At 45.7% G+C, this 24089-nt stretch overlaps 1 protein-coding gene across 4 annotated transcripts in view; it reads left to right on the forward strand.

The window, feature by feature from the left end:
• GLB1L2 (galactosidase beta 1 like 2) overlaps positions 1–24089 on the forward strand; it is a 48166-nt gene that overhangs the window by 2819 nt on the left and 21258 nt on the right. For 2 of the 4 annotated variants that reach the window (XM_037882359.2, XM_043533915.1), the window contains exons 2-8: positions 6592–6789; positions 8349–8417; positions 10000–10095; positions 13284–13392; positions 13872–13964; positions 17265–17346; positions 21713–21777. In XM_037882359.2, coding sequence (XP_037738287.1) covers positions 6592–6789; positions 8349–8417; positions 10000–10095; positions 13284–13392; positions 13872–13964; positions 17265–17346; positions 21713–21777 — 712 coding nt within the window. Of the gene's footprint in view, positions 1–4455; positions 4513–6591; positions 6790–8348; positions 8418–9999; positions 10096–13283; positions 13393–13871; positions 13965–17264; positions 17347–21712; positions 21778–24089 lie in introns of all 4 variants that reach the window. The other 2 variants (XM_043533913.1, XM_043533914.1) reach the window with 2 other exon arrangements.

Consider the following 24089-nt stretch of genomic DNA (forward strand, 5'->3'; position numbering starts at 1 on the left):
ATGCATTTACGAATCAATCACTCTCTGTCCTGGACCTAACACATCTTTGAAACTGCCAGGGGTATCTCTTGCTTTTTCATATCAGGGCTCTGTCTTGTTATTTGTGATTTTGGGCATATCCTGCTTATTCTGGGACTGATTATACCAACCCTGCTTTGAGTAGTACCTTGAGACCAATGGAATTACAGGTGGAGTAACATACTGCTCAGCATGAATAAGAGTTGGGCTTTATCTAACTTTCCATTTAGCCAAGTATTAGGTCCTTTCTTCCCCCCACTCGTCTGTCATGGGCCAAACTTTATCCCTTATGTCACTCCCACTAAAGCCAAAGAAGTTACACTACAGATTAATTCGACACTGTGTGTTTCAGATCATGTCTTTTCTGATATTAAAGCCCTGTACTGGGTGAGTGGATTTTGTATTTCATTGAGAGCTACAACATCACTGTGAAATAGTGTCCCAAGGGAAATTCGTGGGAGGCTCTTTACTGAGGTTATTAGAACGTAGGCTGTACAAAGCACTGGTGAATATACTCAGGCTTAGGAGGATGAGCTTAGAACATATAAACATTTCAGGTTTTTAATGGCCAGATTTTTCAAAGGCCATTTTGTGCTTCTAAATCCATATTAGGAGTTAAATTGAATGTGGCCTGATTTTCAAAGCTGGTGAGAACCTTTATCTTCCATTCACTTCATTGGGAGCAGGATTGTTCCATAGCCACTCCTGTTTTTATGCCGTGGTTTGTATTCTGAGCAGAAACCTCATGAACTGTAATACCTGGTGAAAGCATACAGGTCTCTTCCTTGAGCAGTGTTGTTTTTTTTTGTTTGTTTTTTTGAACGTGTCTTAGGAGTCCAGTGTGTTTCATGATTGTCCCTCCACTATTCAGTTGAAAATAAGCTGTTATAAAACTTGAGATGCTGGATCAGAAAATAGAACTCTTCCCAGTGGGGCAAGGTCTCTGTCACAACGAGAGATGATAAGCAGCATGTTGAAGTTGTGGTTGCTAGCTTTGACCATCCTCTATGGGGGGAAGCCCAGAAAGAATAGAACTTGGATTTTGTGGAGTCCTCTGTAGCAGGAATGAGCAGGGTTTAAAGTTGAACCAAAAAATCCCCCCCCCCCAAGTGTGCCCTTCAGTGCTGCCTTGTGCAAATAGCCTCAACTACAGCCCCCCACACTACTTTGTTTTTTTCATATTAGAAATATCAGATCTTGATTTCCCTGTTCTTGCCGGGAGGTAGAGAGCTGGACTGGGATCACAATAATGCAGTAGACTGAAACCTGAGCTATATTTCATGCCCTTAATTGAGGCACAGTGGGGACATTTAGCCAGTTTTTGGCTGTTCTGGATTTGTTTTTGACAATTCTTAACATAAACCAACTACAGTAGAGCCTCAGAATTATGAACAACTTGGGAATGGAGGTTGTTCATAACTCTGAAACGTTCATAACTCATAACAAACGTTATGGGCAGGGTGGATTTGATTTAAATCATGATTTAAATCTCTAGTCAGGAAGTCAGTGTTCACTTTTTTTAAAAAAAATTGAAAGCTACAAGAGGTTGCATTAATTCCTAACAAAACTGTCATTCAAGCAGCCAGTGTCCTGTTCTGCAGACAGATCTGGAGCCTTTTATTATGCATCTATTTTGATTTTTTGGGAACACCACCATCCAATTGGCTACATACAGATAAGTTAGTTATAGACATTAAGGCCAGAAGGAACCACCAGATCATCTGGTTTGACCTCTGCACATCACGACCCAGCTACCCCTGCATTGAGCCCAGTAACCTGGATTAGACCAAAGTATTACAGCACTCTGGAAACTAAACTGTTCTGTGCCACAGGTAGAGAATACGAGGGACTGGGGTTCACGAGTGTCCAAAGCACCTGCAATGGCAGGGATTGATTCTGAGAGACCCAGATGAACCTGGCAAGCAAACCACACCCTATGCTGCGGAGGAAAATGGGTGTGTGGGGGGGGGAGTGGGGGAGGCACAAAACAAAACCCCTCCCATCGCCTCTGCCAATCTGGGGGAAAATTATTTTTTGGCCCTGAGCATGTGAGCAAAACCCACCAGCCAAGCATAAGAGAGAGAATTCCCTGTACTACCTCAGTGTACAGGCCACCCTTCCTGGTGTCCGATCTCCACCTCTAGCCATGTCTGATGTTTCAGAAGAAGGATTTAAAAAAAAAAAAAAAAAAAAGACCCAGAATATGTCAGTGAGGAAAAATTTCCTTCGTGACCAGTGCTTAATTTGTAAAGAAAGAGGTGTCAGGGATCAAGCAATTTTTTTTTACTTTCATAACTGACATGGCAAGCCCAGAAGTGTCGGCGCTATGAACTGCCAAGCCTAGAGGTGCTGTGGCTCAGCGCTGGCAAGCCCTGGCACAAATCAAGCACTGTTCCTGACCCTTGCAGGTGTCCAGCTGAAGAACTAAAGCATGAGATGCAGGACATAAGAGAGGACCGGAAGAGAGCCCTTGGGCCATTGAACCCAAATTCCTGCTGTCACAGTAAACCACATCATATCATACCACTCATAAACTTACTTCTATCTTAAAACCAATCAGGTTTTTTGCAGGCACTACTTTTGGGAGGCTGTTCTAGAACCTTATTCCTCTGGTGGTTAGAAAACTTCTTCTAATTTCCAACCTACATGTTTTGTTTTTGTTTTGTTTTGTTTTGTTTTTAAACAAGTCACTTTGTTGGATGTAAGGTGTTACAAACACACAGAAACAAAGGTGTAATTTTTTGGTACAGAATGACATTATCCAACAGTAGATGCATGCACTGCTGGGCAGCAAGCTAGGAGACCTACTGAAACCCATCGGTGGCCTATGCTGAGGCTTTAGTTCTCACTGTCACTGTCCCCCAGGGTGTGTTTGTCAAAGAGGTACTCTGCCATCCTATATTTGGGTGCCCCCATCTTGCGCAGGTTTGTCACATGCTCACCCAGTTCTTTGATGGCCTTCGCCTGCTCATCCAGGTAGTGGGTTTCAATGAAGTCACACAAATGAGGGTCATTCTTGTCAGTTGCCAGCTTGTGCAGATCAGGGAGTGACTGGTTCACATTCTTTTCCATGTATTCACAGGCAGATTTTACTCATTTCTTCTGGTGTCAACTTTCTCCTTTAACTTAAATAGCTCTTCTCCATCCCCAGTGTTTACACACCGGATATATTTGTGAAGAGCAATCATATCACCTGTCAGCCTTCTTTTGGTTAGGCTAAACAAGCCAAGCTCTTTTAGTCTCCTCTCATAAGATGGGTTTTCCATTCACCTGATCATCTTTGTTAGTTTTCTTTGAATATGGAAATAAGTTCTTTGACAATTCACATTTTTAGGGAGGGGAGTGGTCACTTTTCTGCATGGGAAAGGAGAGCCCAAATTAATGTAGCTGCGTGGAGAGAAATGATTCTACCTAGAATCGCTTCCCAGTGAGCTGAACCCTGGAAACGTGTTTTGTTTTACAGATCATTGTGAATGGCTTTCTTTCTCTCTTTCTCTCTTTCTCTCTTTCTTTCTTTCTGCAAGTCTGCCAAACACAGTGGCTTTGTATGGTTACAAAGCATTTGGATGGCTGGCACTGTAGGAAGATACATAGATACTGCAGTAACAAGGGTTATAGGAAAGCCACAAGAGCAGTATTGTAGTTATCTAGATCTACATTTTCAAGAGAGGTCACTGATTTTGAATGCCAAGCTTGTGACACTTTAGGCCCTGACTTTCAGAGGCACTGAGTGCCTACAGCCTCCATTGCTTTTAAAATGGAGTGATGGGTGGCCACTGTTTCTGAAATTCAGGCCAAAGATGTCTCATGTTAGGCACCCGCAAGTCAATGGCTACTCTGAGAAACATGAGCCTAAGTCCTGAGTGCAGCCAATGCTAGTGAAATCCTTTCTCAAGCTGCCAGTTTATCAGCCTTGAGGATGAACCCAGTCTACCTCCCTTTGAAAATGATTTCTTTCATATATAGTTGCATTGTGGAACAGAAGCAAATCTGGGGAATGCTGGGTATGACTACTGAGCTGTCTGATCCTTTTGGCATACTGGTCTAGCTTTAGATCTTCAGTGAACAGGAGATGTGAAGGTGATTAATTCTTCACACTTTGGTCTCTGGCTCTGTTCACTTGCATATATGGATTGGATCTGTATCTCTGATCCTGTTTGCCTGCATGTGGGCTGTCTTTTGATGTGGCCATCTCAGACACTTCACGCTTGCTCCTCTTTTACTGTTATATGGGCTATTGTTCCTTTACTAGAGTGTAGATCCATTATTGTTGCACAAACGTACAGATTCTATGGATAACAGTGGTTTCTGACCCGTGGCCTGTCACATTCTCTGTTGTTCAGTTTTATTACTTTTTTTTTTAATGATTCAACAATAAATCCACTTGGTGTTCAATAGCTAAAGACAGCAGTGTCTAATGCAGGCTTCCTTTTCCAGGTATTACGCAGGCTTGCTGTTTGTTCCAGAGGCCTGTGAGAATGCTGTGCTACAGAGGTACTGTCTGTGCTTGCCAGCCAGCCCTTGCAATGCATTGGAAGTCTTAGATTTAGCTCCCTTGTAGTGGCCTTGTCTTGTGTTCCAGGAGAACTAATCACTGCAGATCCCCTGTGTGCAATCCCATGTAAGCCATGTGTTCTGAAATGTCCTCTTTACCTTCTGCCAGCATCCTCTAGTTAAAACTTGACTCTTACTGTAGAAGACTACTAGAGGCTTAGCTAGTACCACCTCTAAATGTGACCTTTCTTTCTAACGCGTGGGTCCTTACTCAGCTCAGAATGGGAGCTATGTCTTGCATCTGACTGTGACCTTGTTTCACAGGAACAAACTGCCATTGTGCTTCTGGGCTGGGTTTGAAGTTATGGAATTTGAGTGGGCTGAAAAAGGCAACATGCCCACCTCTCATTAGAAAGTCAATGGATATAAATTCTTTATAGTGACCTTTGAGAACTACTCATTCGAATCCTGCAGTAGGCAATTGCACTGGGACTCCTAGAAGAAGTGGCTGAGGTTGGAGAAGCACTTCTCGGTGGTGTCTGGTCTTGCTTGAGGGTTACTGGATTGAGGCCTGGTAGATTAGAAGGCCATGCTTATGAGTACGATATGGCTGCTTCTATGAACGAATCAACTTGAAGGGAAGTCAGATATAATTGTGACCATCTAAGCAGATAATTTATTTAAAAGGCTTGTGAACGTGATGTCTTCTGTTTTCTGCATTGGGTGTTTCTGATGATGTATGGCAGGATTAGAACAGGGAAGAACATCATTGTGTGAGTCTTCTTGGCCACCTGCTGAAATGTCAGGTTTTTTAGATATTAATGCAGAAAAATGAGTGAGATTCTCCTGACTTGAAGCTGCCTGAGGTAGAAGAACAGGGCACAAGCTCATCTGTCTCAGTATCTCCTTATCTTTGGAAGATTAAGCAAGTGTCTAGGCAAATAAATGCTTCTTTTTGGCATCTAGATGCCAGTATGCGTCCAAATGTGGATAACCTATTAAAGTGCCCATATCTGGGGAAAATGGAGCTCACAAAGTCCAATTTCCCACTGATACATTGTTGGAAAATCACGATTTGAAAAGGAAAGGTTCCCTGCTTCAGTGCTGCCCTATACGCTGTGATGACCTGTTCTTGCATCATTTTAGCCAGGTGGAAACTGCCTTTAACTCTTAAGCATTCGATTCAGAGGTATTTCTGCACTTAGGATAATATCAGAGAAGAACTAGTGTAAAGTGACAGATTTATTTTTGTAAAGTGATTGGACCTATTAAAATAATTTACAGAGAGCAAAGAAGGTTTCCTGGAACAAGAAGAACTTGAAGGACTGCTAGTGGGAGACTCCCAGGCATTGGAGGTGGCTTGATAGACAGCATCGTGGTAGACAATGAGAGGATTGGGATGAGGGGGAAATGAGAGCAGTGATCATATTGGAGTGAGTTTATAGGGATTATGGGCTCAATTTATCCCTTTCGTGGAATTATGCTAGTGATGTATTGACTTTTTTAAAAAAACCTCGGAAATGCTCCCATCTTTCCTCTCCCGTCTTTTCTGACCAAAGTGAGTAGGGAAGGGACCCAGCCAGTCTTCCATGACTTGAAATACACAGCATCAGGGGATGCTAATTCTTCTAAGTATGCTTAGACAGCTCAGTAGTTCTTCAGAGCTAATAATAACTTAGGTTTGCATCATGGCTTCTATCCCAAATGACCTCAAAGCACTCTGCACATTATACACACACACAGCATGGTTGAAATGCAGCCACCTCTGGAATGGAGCGCAATAAATCAACCTGCACATAAAATGCTAATACTAGAAGGGAAATCTTAAGCCAGGACTCCAGGGGAAATCCCAGACTCTTACACAAAGAGGTCCTGGGCTCTTTGTATGTCAACAGAGGACAAAGAGGTTTTTAAGGGCTCATATGAAACACGCACATGCAAACAACTGCATGGCGCACAATTTACTTTGGAAGGATTAAGGACTGAGTCGACCCTGCTAGGTGGGGTGAAATGGGCTGCATCGCCTGGGAGATCCTCTGCTGGAGTTCAGGTGTTGACGTGCTTTCCTTCCTATTCTAGGTTTAACTGGAGCAGTCTGGTCCCTCTGCAGCTGTGGGGCAGAACACTGGGCCTGCAGGCGGAGGATTCTGAGTTCCGCCTTGAAGGCATGCCCTTCCGCATCTTCGGGGGCTCCATGCACTATTTCCGAGTCCCCAAGGAATACTGGAGAGATCGCATGGTTAAGATGAAGACATGTGGCTTGAACACCCTCACCACGTAAGTGCTACCTTCGCTAACTGGGTCCTGCAGAGTGGCTATTTAAATAAGTGGGGATTTTGCCATTGACTAGAGCAAGTCCTAAAAGGTTGGTTTCTTTCCCTGCTGCCCTGCACACGTTTTCCTGCCAGCAGGTTATTGGCCTTCTCCTGAATATGCTATCCAGCTAGAAGATGAGCTTTCATGAGCTACAGCTCACTTCATCGGATGCATACTGAATGATGATGAAGCGAGCTGTAGCTCACGAAAGCTCATGCTCAAATAAATTGGTTAGTCTCTAAGGTGCCACAAGTACTCCTTTTCTTTTTGCGAATACAGACTAACACGGCTGTTACTCTGAAACCTATCCAGCTAGCTAATTCCTTGCTCCCCTGAACGTTCTCCAGCTGATGGCTACCAGATCCAGTCCTGCTGGTGGCTCTGAGTCCCAGGGGCACCTCCTGTTTGTGCCACTCTTTCTGCTGTGCAGCAGCAGCCCCTACCAACCAGATGTCTCTTCCTTGTTGTTAGCTGCTTCTGCAGGCTCCAGGCTTGGACGTCTGTAGGAGCATCTGGAAACCAGAAGAGCTAGTACTTAAATGATGCAAGAGCTGTCCATGGAGAACCAATAAGCACATGTTTGAGAACTACTGCTCTCGACCAATATCATGTGGGGTCTTGAGCCGATGCTGGATTTGGGCCTGTTTAATCTTGCTCTTAAACTGATACCCTCAGTCCTGCATGGAGCAGACAGATTGAGCTGTTGTCTTTGGGAGTCTGGGGGGTATTGTGCAGTGTGCCCTTTGTGTTCTGCCCACAAGGAGCAAACAAGGGCCTGCTTGACTTGTGACCTCTACTCTCTTAACCACCTTCAGTTCTGCCAGTCCGTAAATCTGACTCTGATCTTCTCTAAGATTTACAGTATACCTCAAAAACCTGCACAGTTAGTTCTGGCTTTCCAGGTATGTCTGAGGGAGTCTGATTTGTCTGGTCACTCAGCACTGACACAGTGGCAAGGCAGGTCCAGGCTCTGCAGTTGCTAGTTAACATGATAATGGTTTGGAAACATGCTTCAGCCTTGCCAATGAAGAGATATCTGGACACCAAAGACTAAATTCCAAGGTGAATCTAAACCTGTCCCTTCAGTGTGAAAGTCACAGCGACTTAGACTCCTTTTCACTTCATTACTTAGACTCCCACTCTGGCCTCCCTCCTTACTGATCCTCTGAACTTGATCCAGAGAGCCTAAGGGCGTCTGAGCTGGTGTAAGTCACATACTAAAGGGCTGGAAGAAAGAAATGTAGGAAGAAAAGCATCTAACAGGAGAGTGTAAGAAGTGGGGTATAAAGACAGCCCCACCCTGCTCTAACTGCTGGCTCCTCAGAGTGAAGTAACATCAACATATACCCCTTTACACAGGTGCAAAAATAGTTGTAAGCTTGCCTGACTCTGTTCCTGGCTAGAAGTGGGTGTGCACAAGAGGGCAGTGTATTGAGGAAGGGGGAAAGGGCCCACAGTCCTAGCCTCACTGTTCAGTGTGTGAATTCCCAGTCCCTCGCTCCGACTCTCTGTGTTTTCAGGTATGTGCCGTGGAACCTTCACGAAGCAGCGAGTGGGAAGTTTGATTTCAGCGGAAACCTGGATCTAGAGTACGTGGTGCAATAAGTTGTGGGGAGGGTTTGTTTTGTTTTTTTTAGTCTACTGCTATCACTGGTTAGAGTGTAGGGGGCAGGGCAGGGGGATGTGGGAGACAAGAGTAAGAACAATTAGCTTTGTGTGTTTGCATTTTTGTTTGCACCCCAGGTGGCTTGTTGGATTTGAATGTGATTGTACTTAGAATAAAAATACATCCCTGATCCTGTCCAGTTGTAGGTTCGCTGCCTCTCCCTGAGTAATAACTTTAGGATGCAGTTTCTGTTAGGGAAGGATAAAGTTGACTGCTAGAGAAGTGTTTCCATAGTAAGTGTGTGCTGCATAGATGGTCTTATAGGGACATGTAGAAAAATGTTCAGATCGTTATCCCCTTCCCTCTCCTCACCAAATAGCCACCACATCAGGCAGTCCTGGTTTGTTTAGTGCCTCCTTCCTAGGCCTCCAATGAAGTCTATGCTAGAAGACTGTGGTTTGACACAGTCCTTGGTTTTGGTTTCAAGGATAGGGTCAGGAACTCCTTTCACAGTTGATTTCAGCAAGTTTCAAGGCTGGTTTGCTTGTCAAGCATGGAGAAGGATGCAGGGTTTGTTCTAAGGTTTCCTCTAGATAACATCTATAACAGGGTTCTGACACATTCCCTGACCATATCATTGAGGCAAACTCTATTGAGACCCTGCTCACAGCAACCATGTTCAGCGACTGTTTTGCTGAGCATGGAGCTGTTCCCTACCCAGATATCCTCTTGGGTAACCCCGTCAGTGTAGCCTAGTGGTTTAGAACAGGTGACTGGGAGTTGGGAGAACTGGCTTGATTCTGCCACTGACTCTGTGTGACCTTGAGCAAAGCAGTCAGTCTGTTTTGTGCCTTATCTTTCTCATCTGTAAAATAGGAACGGAAGAGAAGTGCCAAGTAATAGTATCTTACTAGACACTTCTAGGTTGGAGCAGCTATGCAAAACATCCACAAAAAGTTTGTAGTTAGTCTGCGTTTGTGTTGGGGGTTTATTTGCATGCTTGTTAATATGTAACAGGCCCATTATACATCTCTGTTCTCCTTCCAAAAGGCCCCCTCCCCCATATGCTGTCTTACTCTTGCCCTTCCCCTTCCGTCCTCAGCAACAGTGAGGGTCATCCCTTGACTCTTGGCATCACCCCCGTTGACTTGTCCTTGAGTGGAAAGTCGGGGGAGAGTGGTGATTGTGCTTGGTGCCATCTGTCCAGTGATGAATCGTCTCTCTCCTCTGGGTAGAGGCCGCTCAGTTCGCTCTTTGGGCAGCCTGCCTTCATGGTTAGGTCAGAACCACTCTGTTGTGTGGAGTCAGGTGGTGGGCAGTGCCCATTAAATGGAATAATGGTATTGCTACTGATCATGTGACTGCATTAAGCCTCTGTGCCCACTACTCCTCTAATTTTTTGAGGCCTTTGAAACCCACTGATTTGGATTCACCTCCTATTGTTGCTACATCAAACTATTTTCTTTGACTTTGCTGCCTAGACAACATTGTCATGGGTGCATTAGGAATGCACAGAAACCAGGTGGTTTTTTAGCGAGACAATAATTGTTGTCTGGATCTCCTAGGGCCTTCCTTACCTTGGCAGCTGAAGTTGGACTGTGGGTGATTCTGCGTCCGGGACCCTATATCTGCTCTGAATGGGAACTCGGTGGTCTTCCCAGGTAAGAGTATGCATGGTAGTCGCATGGATTTGGGTTCTTTGTCTGACTCAAATGCTCAGGCATTCAGCCCTTAACTTGAGACAGACTGTGTCTATTTTGCGTTTGTAAGACCAGAGGAACACACAAGCTCTCTGGGTCATGCAGCCCGGCCTCCTGCAGAGATTCAGAAATAATGTTAGGAAATGATTAAATGTTACAGCCTGTGTATTTCGAGGAGATGGTCATTTCTCATAGCAGAAATATTCCCACTCAGTCATTGGTCCTTTCAGAGCATTACAAACAGTAGCCCTGAGATTAGAGTTCTGCTGCGAACAGTTTTTTGGTGCTTTTTTAAGGCTGTGGTGTGTAATGGTTAGAGCAGAGAATTGGCATTAGGAGATCCATGTTCTATCACTGACTCACTGTGTGACTTAGATTTACCTTCCTTATGCTTCAGTTTCACTGTCTACAAAATACAGATAATGATATTTGCAACTTGATATAGGGATTCATTCACCCCAGGGCTTATTTTAATAGCCCTATAGGGACACACATACGATGTGGATGGGAGCAATAATGTCCCATGATTCCCTCATCCCTCTATTAGAACTTCTTTTAAAGCTCTGATCTCCTGAGTACCTTTTCACCCCCCCCCACAAAACCTCCACTTACAAGCAACTCACTAGATCTGTGAGGCTGTCATGGCCAGCGGCAGCTCAGGCTGGTTTATAAGGCTGGAGTCAGCACATTTACCAGTTGTCCCGCTGCCACTGCATAAATGGAGTCTCATGTTTACAGCAGCCTGGTAATGGTAAGAGCCCCTGAGAGTCAAATCTAACCCGTAAGCACTGAGAATCTCTCCTGGTTACCAGATCCCAATGGGACAGCTGCCAACATTCAGTCCCACTTGTTTATCTTTCCTTGTCTTGCTCACCAGAGCTTTAACCTCAGTGGAGGAGCTTGGCTCAGATGAAATTTTGGGATGATCTCTCCCCACTGTCTCTCTGTCTCACTTTTGCTGCAACTCACGCTCTCCTTGCTCTCAGACAAAATGAGTTCAGAGTGTTTTGGCTATTTAATGCAATTAGAGTAATCTTATCAGGAGACTGAGTTTGATTAAGGCCCCTGGGGTATCCTCCTGCAGGGATGTGAGGCTTTTGCATAGACACTTCTCCACAACATGCAACAAACTGTTTTGTGCAAGCCTGGGGGCCCAGGTGGTAGCAGGATGTGCTGCCACCTGGGAATCAAAATTAAAGTAGAGTTTTGAGATTGTGAAGGTCTTAGAGATTCTCTCTTGTCCCATCCTTTCACCATCACTCATGATGGCATAGCTGCTTGTGATAACAGGAAGCAGTTGGTTGGAAATAATATTAGTCGAAAATGACTGCATTATTAGCTGATCCCAGGTCACTGTTGTAACATATTTTGCACTCATAGAGCCCCTTTTGCCTGATAAAGTAATAGTATCCCCATTTTACAGTTCAGGAAACTGAGGCAAAGCATGGTTGTGACTTAGCCAGAGCCATACAGTTGCAGAGTGGGATGTAGAACCCAGTAGTTCTGACTGTCGGATCCTTGCTCTTACCATTAGCCCAGGCTTTCTCCTGTAGGGACAGGCAATGAGCAGAGTTACTGAGATTAGATTGTAATAGCTCTGCAGTATACTGCACTTGGATACACGTTGATTGTTCCTTTGTTATCCCAAACAAACCACTTACATCCTGTAAACCTGCACTAGAAGTGAAGGGACAGATCATCTGAAAGGATGCTGTGTGTTGGGGTGGTGATTTGGAGGTGTTGGAAGCTTGGTTTAGGATGTATTTTTATGAAGGAGCATTGGTTGTAAGAATGCAAAAAACTCCTCTTCCTCCCTGTCACTATAGACTATGGAGGTCATAGGCTGCTCTCACAATTCACTGCCACCTCCTTTTGTCAAGAGCATATTTTTTTCCACCACTAATGGCTCAAGAATGATCCAGCTCCAAAACAAAGGACCTCTTTATCTTCTGAGATATAAGGCTTAGCCCATGAGGTATCATGAATGTGAATTGGAATGGGACTGAGTCTCCCAAGTTCATATTCCAAAGTACTGGGATGACAGAGGGGGTGACGTGTGGTTAGAATCCAGAATCTGATTTGGACTCGTTAACAAATGTAAGTGGAGGTTTGCGTTGTAAATGTACTTAATGGGATTATTTTCAGGAAAGTGATTCTGTAAAAGTGTTCCTTTCTTACACGGAACATGCTCAAATGCCCCATGGGATTCCTTTGCCATTCGTGGCATAAATGTCTGTGTAACGTTGCTCTCTGCTGCTAAATAGCTGCTGTGTTCACCTCCCGTGTCTTCTCCACCCTGCAGTCATGGGTGAAGGGATTTTAACTCACATGCCCCTTCTGTCATAAAAGATGCTATATACATGTAAAGTGACTGTCATTATTCAGTACATCTGCTCCTTCTATGTCTTTGAGTCATTGCTGCTGAACTGATGGCACAAACAAGCATTTTCCTGTTAGCGCTGCAGAGAGCACAGGGAGAGCAAACTGGCTTCTCTTCTGCCTCTTTTATTATCCACACTAATGTCTAAACTTCAGGTGCAGGATCTTTATTATTGGGACTGATGTTTGAAATAGAGATAATCCAGCTTCACATTGAGATCCCAAATGCTTTTGCAGAACTATTGCTAGGAAAAAGCCCTTTTGACTTGGAAACTGTGTGTGTTTTGATCTGGGAGTAGGTTAAAGAGAGAATAAAGCAAACTTTACTATGTGTCGTTTAATGAGTTGCTCGAACTGCACTTTGGCTACAGTTAATATGAATCCAGGATAAAATCGCTAATGTCTGTGTACATGTGTGTGTGAAGGCACAGGGTAAAAGTACAGTCCATGATTATGTCCTGAGTATATCTAGCTTAGAGTCTGATACTACCATGTGCTTTCTGAGAGATGTAGAGTACCTTCAACTCCCATCTAGCTCCCTGGGAGCTCAACACCTCTCAAGAAGCCCTCAGCACCTTGCAGGATGGAGCTGTGGCTGAGCCAGATGATCTAAAAATGGCAATTCTTTCTGCCTGAACTCTGATGTGTAAGCGAGTGGCAGTAATGCATGCGGGCTGGAGCAGAAGTGGGTCCCCAGTCTATTTTCTCTGCTGCTGCTTCTGCTGAACAGTTTTTGGTTATTCTAGGAATCTCCTTCTATTCTCTCCTAGCTGGCTACTCCAAGATCCTGACATGCAACTGAGAACAACCTACAAGGGCTTCACGGAGGCCGTGGATGCCTATTTTGATCACTTGATGGCCAGAGTGGTCCCTCTTCAGGCAAGTAAGATGCCTCACCGTCTCTTTCCAGGACTTGGCTGCTGTAAGCATTAGATTCCATTCATCCAGCGGCAACAGGAAAACTGGCAAACGTGCTTACTCCACCTTATGAACCAGCCTAGACTGCAGCTGGCCATGGTAGTCTCACAGATCTAGTGAGTTGCTTTTAAGTGGGCAGTTGGGGGGCAATCCTAGCTCATCTTTTACTGAGTTCTATGGAGGAAGAAGGTGTGCAGAAGGATGAAGCTCCCATTAGATTACTCTCTTCCTCCCCACCCTCCTTCTCCCCACAGCAGTGACAGTGCAGGTTTTTCCTATCTTGGAAGGCACAGGCTTTTCCACCTTAACTGTTGAAGTGTGATTTCCCCTCTCCTCCTCATAGGCATTAGTTTCTTGAGCCCAGGGCCGGTATAACCCCAGTTTCAGCTGGATTAGAAACCTTGAACCTGGTCATCAGCTTCTCCCGTCTCTCCCTACAGTACAAGAAAGGGGGCCCCATCATCGCGGTGCAGGTGGAGAATGAATATGGTTCCTACGCCAAAGACCCTCAGTACCTGACCTACATTAAAATGGTAACGTTGGCACTCCCACTCTTCCCTGTGGCAGGCACCTCCTGAGCCTGCTCCTTAGCTTCCTCCTTTCCTGCCCTCCTACAGACCTCTGCTGACACCTGACCACACCTGGAGAACATCAGCAGGGTCAGTGTCTGATCCAGCTAACCTCCAATACCCATGCCCCTGTAGCAGGTGAAGTGATCCACCCTGTATCTCGATGGGGGCTGGGAGTGGAGAAAGAGGTCCTGTTTAACCCCTTCACTGCAGACAAGAGCCCGTGTATGCTGACTGTTGCACTCCATGAGCTCTTCCCAGAAACACAAGGATACCCACCTGGCCCTGGGCAAGGCTGTCCCCTGGCTGTGCTCATTCCTATTCTCCAGATCAGAAGCAGTTTTGTGGTCGTTCTGAGGCATGCCTGATCCAATGCCTTCCCTGAGAGGGAGGTTTCTGTGAGCTAGAAACAAGCCTCCTCATAAACCTCTGTAATCTGGAGTTCAATATTGGCCAGGCAGGCTAATTTGACTAAGGCCTCCCTCATCCTCATCAAGCAGAGACCGTGACCCAGTCTGGGCTCCTGAGCTGGGCGCAAAGAGCTGATGTGGACTCGAGGAGGCTGTGTTATCATGGTGAATCGGATATGAGCCATGCTGACTTGCTTACCTGCTGCTGGCACAATACCCATGCCAGTGCAAACAATTAACTGGGGCCACTTTATAGCTCAGAGGGTCATCTTTCCGTGAGAATCTAAAGATCCTGTTATGTATAAGAGGGAAGTTATTTGCTCAGCATCCTGCTGTGTGTGTGTTATGGGGGAGGTGTTCTGTTTTCAAATGCTTGTGCTGCAAATGTTTAAGATTCAGAGTAACTATTAAGATCTTGGGTCGGGTGAACGAAGACTGACCTCCTCTCACACATTCCTTGGCTTCAAACAGGTGGCACAGTCCTCTTTTTGCCCCCTAAGACCCCACTCCCTAGAGTATTGTGTTTACAGGCCCAGGTTTTCACCATAAACTCAGTGTGTCCCCTGCTTTTCTGCCGTGGCATTGACAGCTCCTGCTTTAACCTTGCAGGTATTTCAGCCTCCTTGTGCTAGAAGCCAGTTGGAGAGTTAACTGGATTAGTTCTGGCTCAGGTCATCTTACTCCTCACCACTAGCCTGCAAGTATTCAACTGAAGGAGTCACGTGGCGAGGTTCCTAATCCTTTTTGAATGATTCCCCTCCTGCGCTAACTCAATCTTCACCTCCCTGGAGGGTTAAATGTGACATGTCCCGGTTAACAGGTTAGAAGGTTGATTTCTAGCCTGAACAAAGATTGTGAGAGCCATTTAAAAAAGTCTGTCGCGTTCACACTCCCACTTCTTATATCAAGTGATGAGCATGTAAGTAAATGGCTGTTTGGGTCCTGTACCACTCTGGCATGGAGATGGCACTATTGCATTGCTCTGAGATCAGACTTTACAATTTACCAGCCCGCTTGCTCACTTTTACCATGACAATGATGACGATGAAAGAGCTAGTGATATTTCACTCACCTGTCAAACCAAATTACATGCCCCAGACGAGTGGGTGAATAGAATTTTGCAAGGCTATTTCCTTCTGGTCTGATATTGTGTGTGATACCTCCTGTCTGAGGCTGTGTTGTCTAGTGGTTAGAGAGGAGGGACTAGGAAATCAGGACTCTCGGGTTCTGCTCTTGGCTTTGGATGAGAGTGTGGTATAGTGTTGGTGCAGAGAGACTCCTGAGTTCTGTTCCTGGCTTGGCCCGTGGGTTTTGAGTATGATGGGCTGGTTATTTCACCTCCCTTTGCCCATCTGTGACTGTAGACTGACTTGTGTTTGTTGTTAACACGGTGCAATCATCCTAAAATTCACATTTAAATTAAAAAACAAAACAAAAACAAAAAAGCCCCTTAAGGTCCCACTCCCCATCATACCCTGTCAGGTGCTGCCTTTACCCTTCTGTGTCCTTGTCATGACTGCCTGTACCAGCAGCCACCTTCCTCAAGGTAAATGAGCATACTGCTGCTGTGATTATCTGAATACACACCCCTGTGCCTGCCTTTGACTCTGTTTCTAATTCTGGTTTTCCTGTTGTACCCTGAAATCCTGTAATGCATTTCAATGTGCAGCGACTCACTGTTTTTTTACTTACATCCAAGTAAAATAAATAAATAAATACAAAGCTAACATTAATGCAGCACTCTAGGAATATTAAATAAGTGCAAATGAGAGAAATTCCAAAATTCCCACAGTAACTGAATTCTGCCCCACTACAAGTGTCTGTTAAGATATAACCGTGATCGCGAATCAATATAATGATGAACAGAGATTGGCAGAGAAACTGGAACCAGGCCAATGTATCTCTGAAATGTCTCTTTAAGTTTTCAGTCATAATATTGATTTAATGTAACTTTCCTTTGTGCAATATGTAAATGTTCGTCATGTAAGTGCTTTACAGACATTAGCTAATGAATCCTTGCAGGTAACTGGTTCAGACTGAGATGTATTTATCCCCGTTTTACTACGTGGTAAAAGTAGAATGGAGAACTAAGAGAAGTCACCATTCAGAGCTTACCATTCAGGGATTCTCTTGGCATAGTTACCTATGACCTTTTGCCCAGAAATGAATGAGAGATGTGTCCATTACTTCGTGATTCTGTTAACCCACCCTGGTCTTCTATATTAAGTGGTAGGAAGGCAGACTGCTCTTCTTTGCCTCCTTCCCCTATATTCCCCTTGCAGTTGGAAGCAGCGGAATTACCAGATATGTTCAAAATATTGCCCAACAGGGATACGTAATCCTGAAATTTAGGAGGGCCAATCCAGTCAAATAAAGAATCTCACTGGGACAAAAATGAAGGGAGGCAGAATAGGAGGCTGTGATAGCTTCAAAATATATATACTTCAACCACTTCTCTTCTTGTAGTAAAGTGTGACAGCACATCAAAGGGAAGGAGCCTGCTTCCATTGAAATGAATGGGGATTTTGCCATTAACTTCAATGAAAACAGGAATAAGATGTGGTTTGATATTTACATAGCCCATTTTGGCCAGAAAGTAGCACAGTGGTTTATTGTGAAATCCACAGCTGTGGCCCCAGATGAAACTTCTTCCATTTCTTTCAGTGGATGGACAAAAAATAGTTTGGAAGCATCCGGCCAAGAGGTCTGTCCCCTATCCTCCTTCCTCCACCTCAAAGAAAGATGGTACTGAACTGTACCTCCTTCGTGTGCCGGTGAAACGTTAAATTCGAGTCCCACCCAACACGATTTTTTTTCTCTCTCCCCTTCCCCCCCCCTCCCCCCCCCCATTTAGGCCCTGTTAGACAGAGGGATTGTGGAACTGTTAATGACTTCTGACAACAAAGATGGACTTTCCTCTGGCTACGTAGAAGGAGGTATGTGGCATTGCAGTGCTTTTCAAGGGGAAAAGTTAAAGCTACTCTTCTAGTCTGGAATGGTGGAAAAGACTGATGCCTTAAATGAGGGGAGGTGCATTTCCTTAGGTACATCTTTATTATTTATTATTTTTTGTGTTGTGTTAGCACATAGGAGCACAAGTCAAGGACGGGGATCCCACTGTGCTAGATGCTGTACAAGCACAGAACTAAAAAAAGAGTCCCAAAGAGCTTAGCGCATACTCCTTTTCAATGTAATGACTGGGATATGGATGGCAGCAGAGTTGCACCATGGCTATACAGCATGTTGGAGCACCGAGGAGCTATATATCACTTTTCAGACAATGTGGAGGAGTCAAGGGCTGATAGGGATGAACAGCTTGGATATAATAAGGTTTAACCATATATAGCTACCTCGTCCTGTTTGGTGATGAGCATCTGCAACTTCCATTAGCGTTCTTTGGAAGATGTAAGAGATCAGATACCAAGAGGTGTTGAGCAAAGAGGTTGAAATTTTTGCTGTTGATGCTAAAAATACTGCCCTAGCTATTTATTTCAATTTAACATATTAAAAATGCCTATATGTAAGCACTTGGTACCCTAACAATTATTAAAAGTGCAATCACCTTTTGTTAGGATTTTGTATTTTTACATTAAAAGTCAGAAGGCCTCATGAAAAGCCGAAATGGGAGACTGAAATTTACCGCTCTGAAAGGGTTGAAAATAGTTTGTAGAGGGGCAGGCTGGCTAGCCGTGGGTTATTGTGGCATTTGTGCGCTTGTCCCTAGAGCGTGGAGCTTTTCAGGTGCGAAGAGGAGTCGGGAGGGACAAGTTGACTCTTGTGATATAAATCTCATAAAAAATCAATCCTCCTAACGAGCTATGATCTCCCTGAAAATAACTCCTAGAAACCCAGTTTAGCACCTAGCCATACAGAAACCCAGGTGCATGAGTTCCAGTTTCTGTGTTCTGCATTTGATGGTGTTGTATACAGCACCATATTGAGATGTTCCTTTTTCTGTGCCTGACCCTGCAACTAGCCCTTAATCACTTCACTATTCCCATTGACTTCAGTGGGGCTACCCATCTGAGTAATGATTACTTTCCTGTGTAACGGTTTGCAGGTCCCAGGGCTATGTTAGTCATAAGTAAGGCAGCGAGTCTTTCACGGAGGTCACGGATTCCATAGGCCCTCCGTGACTTCTGCAGCGGCAGGTGTGGCTGACCCCAGGGCCGGCCTAGCAGCTGGGCCAGCCACACTGGCTGCTGCTTCGGCAGCCCCAGGCAGCTGGCCCTGGCGCTGCCCCGGAGCAGCGATCTAGGAGCAGTGGCAGGGCCCTGGGCCGCCCCTCCCACTTCCAGAGCCACCACGGCGGCGTCCCAGACCACTCTCCCCCAGCAGCAGTGGCATGCTGGAGCCTCCCCGACCCACTCCCAGGGCAGCAGTAGCATTGCCAGAGTGCCCCCCACCCTCACCCAGCAACTACGATTTAGTCAGGGGTATTTATAGTACAAGTCATGGCCAGGTCATGGGCTGTGACTTTTTGTTTATTGCCCGTGACCTGTCCATAACTTTTATTAAAAATACCCATGGCTAAATCGTAGCCTTGGTCACAAGTGCTGCTGATGTTCAGTCCAGAGAGAACTGCATGGAGATCACAAAATAAGAGATGTTCCCCACTCTTCTTTGCTCTTACGTTTTAAATAAATAAAGCGGGGGGAATGCATTCTTGGTGTAACTCTGAAGCTTGTGGAGTTGCACCCCGACTTAGTGTAGCCTGTTCCAGTTTTTCTTTCGGCTACAGCAGTTTCCAGCCTTGTCCACACAGGGTCACTCTCTCCCTGCCAGTGAGCTCAGCATTTGGAAGGGGTGGGGGTAGAAATCCCCTTTTTAGCACTCGTTGCCTTTCCTGGGTATGTTTACCGCCTTGGAGCTCTCTCTCGTGCGGAGTTGTCTTTTCCAGAGGGCTGTATGATGAGAGGGCTTTGATACCAATTCGCCTTTTAGATGTCATAACAATCTGCTCATTAGAGTCAACATGTCAAGTAATCAGGAATGCGGAATAACTAGGGCTTCCAGTGATGCTGCAGCAGCAGCAAGGTGGCTGAAAACACAAAAGGGAAGGTAATAGAATCTGCTGTAGAAATAGGCAGAAAGATGAGAGAGGAGAAACTGCTGCCATGAGGCTGGAGAGGAATATAAAGCCATGATCCTGAGGCCTGGTTCATTCTTCTCGTCAGTGGAGGCTTGGTTTCCTTTTAAAACGTGTGCGTGATTCCCATTGATGCCAGTGGCTGACAGGTGCCTTGCAGAGGAGAATATCCATTATGGAAGGGCATCTGCCCCAGGGTGTCGCAGCCAGTCTGGTAGTTCTCTCCTAGCCCCTGCTCTGTGGCTGTAAAGGACCCTGCTGGCCTCAGAATCAGTGCAGTGGTGGGAGCAAGGCTTCTGATGGTGTGCATCCCCTCCACCCCCATGGACACAGCATATGCCACATGCTGCAGCTCTCTGGGGGTAGCATTGAAGCCTGTAGCTTGCAGCCTGTATGGATCCATCAGCCATCGACCTGGGCTGAGGAAGGAGGTGCAAGAGCTGCAGAGGCTTTTTGAACCCTGAGGCTGGCGTGGCAATGCCAAGAAGCCTCAGTACTTCTCCACAGGCTGCAGTAGGGTAAAGTATCTCCCGCACAGCAATCCCCAGCGTCCAACCCAGTTCATCAGGCAGGGCCCTGGGAGCAGGCTTTGCATCGCTGTGCAGATTACAATTTCAACCAAGGGGGTAGACACGGGGCTGTGGGTGGCTGTTATTGGGGCATCCTATCAAAAGCTGCCTCTTGTACTCCGTGAAGATGGGAGGTGCTTCAGACAGGGAAGGAGAGCTTCCAGAGAACCTAGTTAGCTAGTTCACCATTATATCTGGGTTTGCTCTGTCGCTCCCCAGTGTCTTTGATAGCTGCTCAGCAATGTATTGCTAATTCCGAGTGGACAGGTGGCTTCATCTCATTAAACTACCATCACACTCTGCACTAATTGGCAATCTCGTTGGCAGTCTTGACAGTGAACCTAAGGGCTAAATGTGCCACAGAATCCAAACTCCTGGTCCCTCCAGGTCAGGACTGAAGTGCACTGGGATGGGATGTGTGTAAAGCTTACCCTGCTGCTGCCCATCCTTTATCGGATCTAAGTATTTGGGCTCGATTTTGTTCTCCCACCAGTTTCAGTGGAGTTCTTGATTTGCACTGAGAGCAATACTGGGCACCTTGTCTCCAGGGCTTTCAACCAGTGCCTTCCACCAGCAGTAAACTCATGTTTTGTTCTTGCAAAAGAAATGACTTGCTTGTCTGTACCAAAGTCTCAGGGTTTGCACATTGGTCACAGAAATCTGTGAAAATCCAGGTAAAAATGGTGAAATGCTGGCTCTGGCTCTTGTAAATATTCTGTTTGAATCATTGTGCTTGACAAAACAGGGGCTGGAGCTGATGCCAGCTCTTTTAGATTATTGTGGAATAATGTACTTCTGTATTAACAATACTTGTACCACTGCTCCTTACATCGCAGAGCTCTTGCACTGGAGTGTCTTAAATGTTAGGCAAGGGCAAGAGAAGAGTTAAGGGTTCTTCCTCAACCCAACAGGGGCTGTGGTGTGAATATTGGTTACTGGGCAGCCATGTATGTTGTCAAAGTGCCATGTGCACTAGTTCTCCTGGACTATGCAGTCAGTGCCTTTCACCCAGCATGCAAAGAGCATAATCTAGCTGTTGGCTTGTTTCCGGTGAAACACTGTGTGTCTCCCTGCTGAGATGTAGACTTTAATTGGGAGATCTATCTGGCTCATTTGTATTGTGGTTTCTCAATCCCTCTCTTGTTCACCTACCCCCACAGAACCGTTAAGCTGTAAGCCTCTGCCAGGGATAGAGTATCCTGCAGCTAAAGCCTGGAGATCAGAATTGCCTCCAGATATGATTTCTAATAATAACAGTTCTCCTTTATGGTGCCTTTCATCCAAGGATCTCCAAGTGCTTTACGGATGCTAATTAAGCCTTGGGATACCCCATGAGGTGGGCTGCTGTTATTTCTTGCTTGTATCTCTGTGTGAACATTCAGAGCTAGGAATGTGGCCTGCAGCTATTCCACTGTTTGTCGAAGTCCACAAGCTGAGAAGCTTCATGGTAGGTCAGGATTTGGATCGGAGACCTCCAAGGAGCACCCAGGCGTGCTGCAGGATGTTGTGTTAATGATTCAGTAATTGGCTTATTTTCCCTCTGAGTTGGTGACAGGTTGATGCCCCATCCTGGTATATGGAAACGTTCCATCAGTTGAGGGGATTGATTTATCAGCACTAGTGAAGACTCTTGTTTCTCAACAGCTTTGGCCACTGTTAACTTTCAGAAGGTGGATTCCAGCTTCCTGGTCTATCTCGACACAGTACAGGTAAGATGAAAAGATTTGTCTTTGTTCAGCCTATTCTTTTCGTTGAAACAGTGGCATCCAAGCACTGATGCCTTATTTTTGTGGTGGATGCTCCAGACTCCTCTTCCTTAGGGCCAAATCCCTTTGAAGTCAATGGAAAGTTTCCCATTGATTTCAGTGGAAGTTGGATGGGACCTTAATGAGGCTGCACCCCAATGCTCACTTACTGCTTGCTTTCCCGTATGGTTGTGGAGCTTGGCTAGTGTTCGCAATCTGGGATCTCTCTTTGGAAAGCAGGGGGGATAGAGTGTGTGCCATTGCATCAGAATTTCTACAGCTGAGACCCAGCTCTGGTATAAAGCAGAAAGAGAGAGAGAGAGACAGGCTGCAGATCAAGCTCTGAATTTCTGAATGCTTCAAAGATGGGGGATGTTTGGATCTAGGGTTCTGGTTCAGCCCATTATGGGTGAATCCTAATTTCATAATAATCATGGATACTCATGAAATTGGGGGTTTGGGCAGCTGGGAGCTTCAGAACTCTTAAGAGCTTCGTTTCAGCCTCACAGGGATTAGATATTCAGGACAGAAGCCCACAGCTTGTCAAGAGCACAGCTGCAGTCATTGCAGCCCTGAGGGGACACAGCCAACCTCCAGGTTACTGAGAATATGGAAAACATGGGTAGCACTGTATAAAGCTACAGGCTGTTTGCAAAATGCAGATTTAGATATGGGTTGGGTATTCAACAGCCAGCCAGCCTCCTCCTATCTCTCTCCCCCCACCCCACCCCCCCTCCCCCCGTGTTTGGATAGCGGGGCACTAGTCCAGCTGCATCTCGAGGGAATGGTATGGTGGGAATGAGTGTGGTGGAAAAGCAAGATGCTGCGATGTCCCCGATAGACTTGCTACGTCACAAAGCCACCAGCAACATGTGATTAAATTATCCCCCTCGCCCGGATTGAATTTGCAGCATGAGGTCTATGTTTGTCTGTCCTTTTTAGTGCTTAACAGATTTGAACGTCTGGTAATTCCTTTTTCTAATATTGAGTGATCAATTAAACAATTAAAGTGAACAAATTTTGGCAGGAGTAGGCAGGACTCCACAGCAGCCTTTCTGGCAAGTGTGTCCTTCATAGCCGTAACCGAGTGCCTCGTGCATGCTGGTGGGGAGAGGGGATGGCATTCTGAAGTGTTCTGCTGGTGGAGCCCTTGGGAATCTGTGAGCAGATTTCCTATTTGCAGGTCCTGATCTGACTCCCCTCACCTGGGTTTCCATTGTTCCATGACATATGCAGCTATTGATCCACTGAAGAGAGGCCAGAATAATTTCACTTTGGCAGCAGGGAGTTGGGCCTGACGGCTTTGGCAGCATTCTGATTCTCCACGTTCTCTTTGCTTCGGAGTATTAATCTGCAGGTACCACTGGATCTTGGAACTGGAGACCTCCTTTCCTGCAGCTTGAGGGCTCTCTACACAAGTGGAGATAGCCTGACGCTTGTGTGTTTCATTTAAAGAGGATTGTGCTGTTCTGCCTGACCCACAGGAGCCTGGGTATTGGTCTGTTCCTGGCTTGAAATACCTTCCCTACTGTGCTATAAAGGTTAATTGTAGCCAGGTATCTCCGAAAGCCAGAACTCTTATCTCCTGAAGTGTTTGTTAATGGGAAGGTGATGGGAAGGTTCTTTGGACTCATACTAAATATCCGAGGGATTAAGGGTAATTTAAAGTTTAAATCCCCCGTGTATCAAATTTTTTTGTGGGGTGGACTAAGTGTTTCTTAAATCAAGTGAACTCACAAAGCAGAGTGAAGGCTCCTTCTGTTTGCCAAGCTGCTTGGTTCACACACAGTCACAGCCATGTCGAGATCAGGATAAAAATAAAAGTATCGTGCCTATGACACAGCCAGCCAAGTCAGGGTCAGGCTGAGCAACGTCGTGGTTTCAGAAGCATTTAATCATCGAGGGGCCAGTGAGCTGCCAATCAGGCTGCGCTGCAGCCCTTGCGAGGGGCCAGTGCACAGTAATAGAGGTTTCAGTCTCCTCTGATAAAGCAAATTCAACACGGCAGCTCATTATAGCAGCTTCAGTGGGAAGTTTGGGTGCATGATTCCATATTTGAAGGGCTCCACCAGCCATTTAGGCACGTCCCTAAATGTTCCTGCTTATCAGTCTGAGAACTGGACTCCCTAATTTAGCCACTCAGGCTTGGAAACGGGGTTCTCTATTTCGGTGCCTTTGAACAGCAGGTTCTGGCAATTGAAAAAGGCGGTCTGGATTATAGAGTTCATGGAACGGACTCCATGAACTGTCTGGGCCTGGTATGTGTCGCCGCTGTT

This window comes from Chelonia mydas, chromosome 22 (genome assembly GCF_015237465.2).
Source record: "Chelonia mydas isolate rCheMyd1 chromosome 22, rCheMyd1.pri.v2, whole genome shotgun sequence".
NCBI lineage: Eukaryota > Metazoa > Chordata > Testudines > Cheloniidae > Chelonia > Chelonia mydas.